Source organism: Lonchura striata, chromosome 16 (assembly GCF_050655825.1).
Source record: "Lonchura striata isolate lonStrDom1 chromosome 16, ASM5065582v1, whole genome shotgun sequence".
NCBI classification, from domain to species: domain Eukaryota; kingdom Metazoa; phylum Chordata; class Aves; order Passeriformes; family Estrildidae; genus Lonchura; species Lonchura striata.
The window spans coordinates 5,514,488-5,524,787 of record NC_140718.1 but is presented as its reverse complement, the minus strand read 5'-3'; the positions used below and the strand labels follow the sequence as shown (position 1 = coordinate 5,524,787).

Genomic DNA, 10,300 nt, shown 5'->3' with positions numbered 1-10,300 from the left:
TAAAATTCCATTGAGATCCCCAAAATCCCCAAATTTCCCCTAAAATTCCATTGAGATCCCCAAAATCCCCAAATTTCCCCTAAAATTCCATTGAGATCCCCAAATTTCCCCTAAAATTTCATTGAGATCCCCAAAATCCCCAAATTTCCCCTAAAATTCCCTTGGGACCCCCAAAATCCCCAAATTTCCCCTAAAATTCCCTTGGGACCCCCAAAATCACCAAATTTCCCCTCATGGCCCCAAATTTCCCTTTAAATCTTATGGGATTCCCCCAAAACCCCAAATTTCCTCCAAAAACTCCTTCAGAACCCCCCAAATTCCCAAATTTATCCTAAAATTCCCTTGGGACCCCCAAATTTCCCCTCATGGCCCCAAATTTCCCCCCAAATCTTATGGGACCCCCCCAAAATCCCCCCAGGACCCCCTAAAACCACCCCAAAATTCCCTCAGAGCCCCCCAAAATCCTCCCTAAAATTCCTCCCAAAATTCTCCCGGGAACCCCAAATTTCCCCCCAGAATTCCCTTGAGTCCCCCAAAATCCCCAAATTTCCCCTAAAATTCCCTCTGGACCACCCAAAATCCCCAAATTTCCTTCTGGACCCCCAAAATCCCCAAATTTCCCCCCAGAATTCCCTTGAGTCCCCCAAAATCCCCAAATTTCCCCTAAAATTCCCTCTGGACCCCCAAAATCTCCAAATTTCCCCTCAAAATCCCCCCAGGGCCCCCAAAATCCTCTGGGATTCCCCCAAAATTCCCTTGGGACCCCCAAAATTCCCAAGTTCCCCTTCAAATCTGCCCCCAAAATTCCCTCAGAACCCCCTAAAATTTCCCAAACCCCAAAATTCCCTCGGGACCCCCCAAAATCCTCCCTAAAATTCCCCCAAAAATTCGCCCCGAGCTCCCCCAGTTGTCGCCAGGGGTTTTTTATTTCGATGTTTTGGGGATTTTTTTGGGGTTTTTTTGGGATTTTCTTTCTCCCCTCCCCCCGCCCCCCTCCCAGCCCCTCCCCCGGCCCCAAAATCGTCGGATTTGAGCCCAAATTCGGGCTCAGGGCAGGGGGGGGTCGGTGGCGGCCCCGGTGGAGTCCTGGGGCTTCATCACGTCCGGCAGCTCCGGGGGGCTGGAGAAGGGCTCGATGCGCAGCCCCTCGAAGGACTCCTCTGCTTGGGGGGGAAAGGGTTAAAAATTACACCTGGAAAAACCCAAAATCCCCAAAATCCAGCCCAAAAAATAAATCCCAAAAAAAATCCCCGAAAAAATCCAACCCAGGAACCCCAAAAACCCTAAAAAAACCCAAGAGAGCCCCTCGAAGAACTCCTCTGCTTGGGGGGGGAAAGGGTTAAAATTACACCTGGAAAACCCCAAAATCCCAAAAATCCAGCCCAAAAAATAAATCCCAAAAAAATCCCCGAAAAAAAAGCCAAAAACTCCAACCCAGGAACCCAAAACCCCTAAAAAAACCAATAAAATCTGCCCCAGGATCCCCAAAATCCCCCCAAACCCCCCAGGGACCCCAAAATCCCCCCGTAGCCCCCCAGGGACCCCTGAAAATTCCTTTTATTTGCCCCAAACCCCCCTAGGGACCCCTAAAACCTCCCCTGGGACCCCCAAACTTCCCCTGGGACCCCCAAAATTCCCCCCCAAACCTCCCCCAGGAACCCTCACACCCCACCCAGCCCCCCCCAAAGCCCCCAGGGACCTCCCAAACTCCCCCAGGAACCCCCAAAATCCCCCTGGGACCCCCCAAACCCCCCCAAATCCCCAAACCCCCCCCCAGAATCCCAAAAATTCCCCCCAAACCCCCTCAGGACCCCCCAAAATCCCCCCAAACCCCCCTGGGATCCCCAAACACCCCCCAGGGACCCCTAAAATCCCCCCAAAACCCCCCAGGGACCCCCAAATTTCCCCCAGGACCCCCCAGGACCCCCCAACCCCCCCCCAGGACCCCCCAGGACCCCCTAAATTCCCCCAAACTCCCCCCAGGACCCTCCAGGACCCCCCAAACCCCCCCAGGACCCCCCAAATCCCCCCCAAACCCCCCCCAGGACCCCCCAAATCCCCCCCAGGACCCCCCAAACTCCCCCAGGGACCCCCCAAATTTCCCCCAGGACCCCCCAGGACCCCCAAACCCCCCCCAAACCCCCCAAGACCCCCTAAATCCCCCCAGGACCCCCCAAACCCCCCCCAGGACCCCCAGGACCCCCTAAATTCCCCCAAACTCCCCCCAGGACCCCCCCAAACCCCCCCCCAGGACCCTCCAGGACCCCCCAAACCCCCCCAGGACCCCCCAAATCCCCCCCAGGACCCCCCAGGACCCCCCAAACCCCCCCCAAACCCCCCCCAGGACCCCCTAAATCCCCCCAAACCCCCCCCAGGACCCCCCAAACCCCCCCAGGACCCCCCAAATCCCCCCCAAACCCCCCGAGGACCCCCCAAACCCCCCGGACCCCCAGCCCCGGGCGCACCGCCGCTGCGCAGCGCCAGCCCCACGGTGGCCGGGGCCTGGGGCCGGGCGGTCTGGCTGGTGAAGCCGCAGTCGCCCAAAGTCTTGGAGTCCTCCAGGAGCTGATCGTCCTGGGGGAGCGAGGGGAAACGGTCCCAAAACGATCCCAAAACAGTCCCAAAATGATCCCAAAATGGTCCCAAAACGGTCCCAAAACGGTCCCAAAATGGTCCCGAAATGATCCCAAAATGGTCCCAAAACGGTCCCAAAATGGTCCCGAAATATCCCCAAAATGGTCCCAAAATGATCCCAAAATGATCCCAAAATGGTCCCAAAATTATCCCGAAATGATCCCAAAATGGTCCCAAAATGATCCCAAAATGGTCCCAAAATGATCCAGAAATGGTCCCGAAATGGTCCCGAAATGGTCCCGAAATGGTCCCAAAATGGTCCCAAAATGGTCCCGAAATGATCCCAAAATGGTCCCAAAACGGTCCCAAAATGGTCCCGAAATATCCCCAAAATGGTCCCAAAATGATCCCAAAATGATCCCAAAATGGTCCCAAAATGATCCAGAAATGGTCCCGAAATGGTCCCAAAATGGTCCCAAAATGGTCCCGAAATGATCCCAAAATGGTCCCAAAACGGTCCCAAAATGGTCCCGAAATATCCCCAAAATGATCCCAAAATGATCCCAAAATGGTCCCAAAATTATCCCGAAATGATCCCAAAATGGTCCCGAAATGGTCCCAAAATTATCCCGAAATGATCCCAAAATGGTCCCAAAATGGTCCCGAAATGGTCCCGAAATGATCCCAAAATGGTCCCAAAATGGTCCCGAAATGGTCCCAAAATGGTCCCGAAATGGTCCCGAAATGGTCCCAAAATGATCCCAAAATTGTCCCGAAATGATCCAAAAATGGTCCCAAAATGATTCCAAAATGGTCCCGAAATTATTCCAAAATGGTCCCGAAATATCCCCAAAATGTTCCCAAAATGGTCCTGAAATTATCCCAAAATGGTCCCGAAATGTTCCCGAAATGATCCCAAAATTATCCCGAAGTGTTCCCAAAATACCCCCAAAATGGTCCCAACATGTACCCAAAATTATCCCAAACTGTTTCTGAAATTATCCAAAAATTATCCCAAAATGTTCCTGAAATTATATCCAAAAATTATCCCGAAATGATCCCAAAATTATCGCAAAATGATCCTGAAATTATCCCAAAATTATCCCAAAATGTTCCCGAAATTATCCTGAAATGTTCCTGAAATTATCCAAAAATATTCCTGAAATGTTCCCAAAATATCCCCAAAATTATCCCTAAAAGATCCCTGAAATTATCCCGAAATGTTCCCGAAATTATCCCAAAATGTTCCTGAAATGTTCCCGAAATTATCCCAAAATATCCTTGAAATTCCCCAAATCCCCAAAACCCCCCCAAAATATCCCTCCAAAAATCCCCCAAAAATCCCAAAAAAATTCCCAAAAAAATCCAAAACCCCCCCCAAAAAAAGAATCCCCAAAGATCCCAAATCCCCAAAAATCTCAAAAAAAAACCGACCGAAATGCCCAAAAATTCCCCCAAAAAATCCCCCAAAATCCCTAAAAAAATCTCTAAAAAATCCCCAAAAATCACGAAAGAATAAAAAAAAATCCTCAAAAAATCCCCCCAAAAAATTCATAAAAAGTCCCTAAAAATTCTCCAAAAATCCCCAAAAAAATCTCAAAAAAGCCTCCAAAAAATCCAAAAAAAATCCTGAAAAAATAATTTTTAAAAATCCCCCAAAAATCCCAAAAAATCCTCAAAAAATCCCAAAAAAACTCAAAAAATCCCCAAAAAAATCCTGAAAAAATAATAAAAAAAAAATCCCAAAAAAATCCCAATAAATCTTGAAAAAATCCCAAAAAAACCCCCAAAAAAACCCCAAAATTCCCCAAAACTCCCCAAAATCTCCCCAAAATCTCCCCAAAATTCCAAACTCTGTTAACCCTTTGTTGCCCACCTTGTAGAGGTGCTGCTCGTGGGGCAGGATCCCCTGCTCCAATCAAACCCCAAAAAATCCCCAAAAAATCCCCAAAAATCCCCAGAAATCCCCAAAAAATCCCCAAAAAATCCCCAAAATTCCGTCCCCATTAACCCCTCGCTGCCCACCTTGTAGAGGCGCTGCTCGTGGGGCGGGCGGTGCAGGATCCCCTGCTCCAGTCAAACCCCAAAAATCCCCAAAAACCCCCAAAAAACCCCCCAAAATCCCCAAAAAATCCCCAAAAATCCCCAAATTTCCCCAAATCTCCCCAAAATCTCCCCAAAATCTCCCCAAAATCTCCCCAAAATTCCAAACTCTGTTAACCCTTTGTTGCCCACCTTGTAGAGGCGCTGCTCGTGGGGCGGGCGGTGCAGGATCCCCTGCGCCATTCAAACCCCAAAAATCCCCAAAAAATCCCCAAAATTCCCCAAAAAATCCCCAAAACTCCCCAAAATCTCCCCAAAATCCCCCAAAATTCCAAACTCTGTTAACCCCTGGCTGCCCACCTTGTAGAGGCGCTGCTCGTGGGGCGGGCGGTGCAGGATCCCCTGTGCCATTCAAACCCCAAAAAACCCCAAAAAATCCCCAAAAAATCCCCAAAAAAAACCCAAAATTCCCCAAAAAATCCTCAAAATCCCCCAAAATTCCGTCCCCATTAACCCCTGGCTGCCCACCTTGTAGAGGCGCTGCTCGTGGGGCGGGCGGTGCAGGATCCCCTGCTCCAGTCAAACCCCAAAAAATCCCCAAAAAATCCCCAAAAACCCCCAAAAAATCCCCAAAAATCCCCAAATTCCCCAAAATCTCCCCAAAATTCCAAACTCTGTTAACCCTTTGTTGCCCACCTTGTAGAGGCGCTGCTCGTGGGGCGGGCGGTGCAGGATCCCCTGCGCCATTCAAACCCCAAAAAAACCCCCCAAAATCCCCAAAAAACCCCCAAAATTCCCCAAAAAATCCCCAAAAAACTCCCAAATTCCCCAAAATCCCCCAAAATTCCCCAAATTTCCCCAAAATCTCCCCAAAATCTCCCCAAAATTCCAAACTCTGTTAACCCTTTGCTGCCCACCTTGTAGAGGCGCTGCTCGTGGGGCGGGCGGTGCAGGATCCCCTGCACGATTCTCTTCAGCTCCAGCACGGTCGAGGACTCCTTGGCCTCGGTGAAGATCGTCGTCTTGTGCCGCCGGATCATCAGGAACACGTCCTGCCGAGGCGGCCGCTCAGCGGGGCCGTGGCTACCGAACCCGGCCGGTGGCTACCAAACCCTGCTGGTGGCTACCGAGCCCTGCTGGTGGCTACTGAGCCGGGCCGTGGCTACCGAGCCCTGCTGGTGGCTACTGAGCCGGGCCGTGGCTACCGGGCCCTGCTGGTGGCTACCGAACCCGGCCCGTGGCTACTGAACCCGGCCCGTGGCTACTGAACCCGGCCCGTGGCTACCGAACCCGGCCCGTGGCTACGGAACCCAGCCCGTGGCTACTGAACCCGGCCCGTGGCTACTGAACCCGGCCCGTGGCTACCGAACCCGGCCCGTGGCTACGGAACCCAGCCCGTGGCTACTGAACCCGGCCCGTGGCTACTGAACCCGGCCCGTGGCTACTGAACCCGGCCCGTGGCTACTGAACCCGGCCCGTGGCTACCGAACTCTGCTGGTGGCTACTGAACCCGGCCCGTGGCTACCGAACCCGGCCCATGGCTACTGAGCCGGGCCATGGCTACCGAACCCGGCCCGTGGCTACCAAACCCGGCCCGTGGCTACCGAACCTGTCCCGTGGCTACCAAACTCAGCCCGTGGCTACCAAACTCTGCTGGTGGCTACCAAACCCTGCTGGTGGCTACCGAACCCAGCCCGTGGCTACCGAACCCGGCCCGTGGCTACTGAACCCTGCTGGTGGCTACCGAACCGGGCCTGTGGCTACCGAACCCTGCTGGTGGCTACCAAACTCTGCTGGTGGCTACCAAACCCGGCCCATGGCTACCGAACCGGGCCCGTGGCCACCGAACCGGGCCCGTGGCTACCAAACTCAGCCCGTGGCCACCAAACCCGGCCTGTGGCTACCGAACCCTGCTGGTGGCTACCGAACCCGGCCCGTAGCCACCGAACCCGGCCAGTGGCTACCGAGCCCGGAAATGGGGCCAGGCACCCAAAAATTGGGTTTTTTTGGGGTTTTCCAGCCAGTTTTTGCAGTTTTGGTGGGAGTTGTATTGAGTTGGGGGCGTGGCTAGTGACAAAATGGGCGTGGCTAGTGAAAATTGGGCGTGGCCAGTAAAAAATTGGGTTTGACCACCAAAAAAAATTTCTGATTTTCAGAGGATTTCGAATGAATTTTAAAGTTCGGTTCAATTTCTGGGTCATTTTATGTTCATTTTTTTCTCTATTTTGGGTCATTTTTTGTCCATTTTTGGGTCATTTTTTGTCCATTTTTGGGCTCATTTTTGAGTCATTTTTTTGTCAATTTCTTAAGTCATTTTTTTGTCCATTTTGGGTCATTTTTAGGCCATTTTTTGTCCATTTTTGAGTAATTATTTTGAGTCATTTTTGAGTCATTTTTTTGAGTAATTTTAGAGTCATTTTTTGTCCATTTTTGGGTCATTTTTAGGCCATTTTTTGTCCATTTTTGAGTAATTATTTTGAGTCATTTTTGAGTCATTTTTTTGAGTAATTTTAGAGTCATTTTTTGTCCATTTTTGGGTCATTTTTTGTCCATTTTTGGGTTCATTTTTGAGTCATTTTTTTGTCAATTTCTTAAGTCATTTTTTTGTCCATTTTGGGTCATTTTTAGTTCATTTTTAGGCCAATTTTGTCCATTTTTGGGTCATTTTTTGTCCATTTTTGGGTCATTTTTTGGGGTCATTTTAGAGTCATTTTTTGTCCATTTTTGGGTTCGTATTTGGGTCGGTTTTTTGTCCATTTTTGGGTCATTTTTTTGTTCATTTTTTGGGTCATTTTTGGGCCACTTTTTGTCCATTTTTAGGTAATTTTTGAGTCATCTTTTGTCCATTTTTTGGTCATTTTTTTTGTCCATTTTGGGTCATTTATTTGTCCATTTTTGGGTCATTTTTGGACCATTTTTGGGTCTTTTTTTTTGGGTCATTTTAGAATAGTTTTTTGTTCATTTTTGAGTCATTTTTTTGTCAATTTCTTAGGTCATTTTTTTGTCCATTTTGGGTCATTTTTAGTTCATTTTTAGGCCAATTTTGTCCATTTTAGATTGATATTTTTTGTCCATTTTTGGGTCCATTTTTGAGTCATTTTTTTGTCCATTTTGGGTCATTTTTAGGGCATTTTTTGTCCATTTTTGGGTCATTTTTTGTCCATTTTTGGGTTCATTTTTGAGTCATTTTTTTGTCAATTTCTTAGGTCATTTTTTTGTCCATTTTGGGTCATTTTTAGTTCATTTTTAGGCCAATTTTGTCCATTTTTGGGTCATTTTTTGTCCATTTTTAAGCCACAAAGGGGCATCACCTCGGTGGGCTTAAAGTGGGCGTGGCCTCTGGCTGAAGTGGGCGTGGCCTCGGTCTGAAGTGGGCGTGGCCTTGGCGATGAAGTGGGCGTGGTCTGGGGTTTAGTGGGCGTGGCCTCCGCCAGGGGCGCCGCGCGCTCTCGCCGTTTTGGGGGGGGGTCGTTTTCGGGGCGCCATTGCGCGGCCCGGGGCGCCCCGCGGGGATCCCCCCGGCCCAGCCCGAGCCCCGCGGCTCTCCCCCCGCGGCCGCCGGGCGCCGAAGGGCCGCGGAGCCGCCGCGGGGCCGCCGCGGGGCCGCCGAACCGCCGCCCCCCGCCCGCTGCTCACCATGGCGGCCGCTGCGCCGGCTCCGGCCCCGCCGCGAGAGCGCCGCCCAAATCTCGCGAGAGCGCCGCCCAAAGCTCGCCAGAGCGCCGCCCAAATCTCGCGAGAGCGCCGCCCAAAGCTCGCCAGAGCGCCGCCCAAATCTCGCGAGAGAGCAGCCCCGAGGCTCGCCAGAGCGCCGCCCAAAGCTCGCGAGAGCGCCGCCCAAATCTCGCGAGAGCGCCGCCATCTTAGGGAGGTCCGGGCTGGGGGGGGGGAGCCGCCATTTTGAGGAGGGAGAAACGGGGCGGGGAAATTTGGGGGGAATTTGGGGAATTTGGGGGAAATTTGGGGGGAAATTTGGGGAATTTGGGGGAAATTTGGGGAATTTGGGGGAAATTTGGGGGAAAATTGGGGAATTTGGGGGAAATTTGGGGAATTTGGGGGAAATTTGGGGGAAAATTGGGGAATTTGGGGGAAATTTTGGGGAAAATTTGGGGGAAATTTGGGGGGAAATTTGGGGAATTTCGGGGAATTTGGGGGAAATTTGGGGGGAAAATGAAGAAATTGGGGAAATTTGGGGAATTTGGGGGAAAATTGCGGGAAATTTGGAGAAAATTGGGGAATTTGGGGGAAATTTGCGAGAAAATGGGGAAATTGGGGAAAATTTGGGAGAAAATGGGGAAATTGGGGGAAATTTGGGGAATTTGGGGAAAATTTGGGGGAAATTAAGGGAAAATGGGGGATATTTGGGGATTTTGGGGGAAATTTGGGGGAATTTTGGGAAAATTGGGGATTTGGGGGGAAATTTGGGGGAAAATTCGGGGATGTTGGGGAAAAATTTGGGCATTGTGGGGAAATTTGGGGAATTTGGGGGAAAATTTAGGAATTTTGGAGATTTTGGGTAGAAAATTTGGATTTTGGGTGGAATTTTGGGGATTTTGGGTGCAAATTCGGGAATTTGGGTGGAATTTTGGAGGAAAATTTGGGATTTTTGGAACTTGGGGATTTGGGTAGAAAATTTGGGCTTTTTGGGTGGGAAATTTGGATTTTGAGTGGAATTCTGGGTAAAAAATTAGGATTTTGGGTGGAGTTTTGGAGATCTGGGGTGGAAAATCCAGATTTTGATTGAAAAATTTCAATTTGGGGTGGAATTTTGGTTGGAAATTCGAATTTTGTGTGGAAAACTTGGATTTTCAGTGGAATTTGGGTGTAAAATTCAAAATTTGAGTGGAAATTTCTGATTGTGTTTGAATTCGAGTGCAATTTGGTTGGAAAATTCAAATTTTGAGTGGAAAATTCTGATTTTAGTGGAATTTTGGGGATTTGTGATGGAAAATTCGGATTTCGGGGGAAATTTGGATTTCGAGCAGAATTTTGGGGATTTGGGGTGGAAACTTTGGATTTGGGGTGGAAAATTTAGATTTTGGGTGGAATTTTGGTTGGAAAATTTGGATTTTGGGTGGAATTTTGGGGATTTGGGGTGGAAAATTTGGATTTCGAGTGGATTTCTGGGGATTTTGGGTAAAAAATTTGGATTTCAAATGGAATTTTGGGGATTGGGGGCTGGAAAATCTGGATTGGGGGTGGAAAATTACGATTTTGGGTAGAAATTTGGGTAAAAAATTTGGATTTCGGGTGGAAATTTTCGATTTTGAGTCAAATTTTGAGTGAAAAATTTGGATTTTGGATGGAATTTTTTTTTTGGGGGGCGGGTGGAATTTTGGGTCAAAAATTCGTATTTTGGGTCAAAAATATGGATTTGGGGTGGAATTTTGTGTCCAAAATTCGGATTTTGGGTGGAAATTTTTGATTTGGGGCGGAATTCTGGGTCAAAAATTTGGATTTTGGATGGAATTTTGGGTGGAAAGTTTCAATTTGGGGCGGAATTTCGGGTCCAAAATTGGGATTTGGGGTGGAATTTTGTTTGGAAAATTGGGATTTTGGGTGGAATTTTGGGGATTTTGGATGGAAATTTTTGATTTGGGGCAGAATTTTGGTTGGAAAATTGGGATTTGGGGTGGAATTTTGGGGATTTTGGATGGAAATTTTCGATTTGGGGTGGAATTTC

General features: G+C 49.2%; 1 protein-coding gene across 2 annotated transcripts; it reads right to left on the bottom strand.

The window, feature by feature from the left end:
• Positions 1 to 907: 907 nt before the first annotated feature.
• ELOB (elongin B) lies at positions 908 to 8,294 on the bottom strand. 2 transcript variants are annotated; one of them, XM_077789529.2, is made up of 4 exons: positions 8,254 to 8,294; positions 5,535 to 5,669; positions 2,466 to 2,574; positions 908 to 1,163 (listed from the first exon to the last, which is right to left on the bottom strand). In XM_077789529.2, exons 1-4 carry the CDS (start codon positions 8,254 to 8,256, stop codon positions 1,048 to 1,050), a joined length of 363 nt encoding a protein of 120 aa, XP_077645655.1. In that variant the 5' UTR covers positions 8,257 to 8,294; the 3' UTR covers positions 908 to 1,047. The 2 variants fall into 2 exon arrangements, with proteins under 2 accessions (XP_077645655.1, XP_077645656.1); XM_077789530.2 differs by having other exon boundaries at positions 908 to 1,160.
• Positions 8,295 to 10,300: the final 2,006 nt, after the last annotated feature.

What these genes read in the sequence shown, in the direction of transcription:
- ELOB (XM_077789529.2), bottom strand. An exon ending in ACGAGCAGCGCCTCTACAAG is followed by an intron (nt 2,575 to 5,534) that starts GTGGGCAGCAAA and finishes TCGCTCCCCCAG; the next exon opens with GACGATCAGCTCCTGGAGGA. An exon ending in GCTGGCGCTGCGCAGCGGCG is followed by an intron (nt 1,164 to 2,465) that starts GTGCGCCCGGGG and finishes TTCCCCCCCAAG; the next exon opens with CAGAGGAGTCCTTCGAGGGG.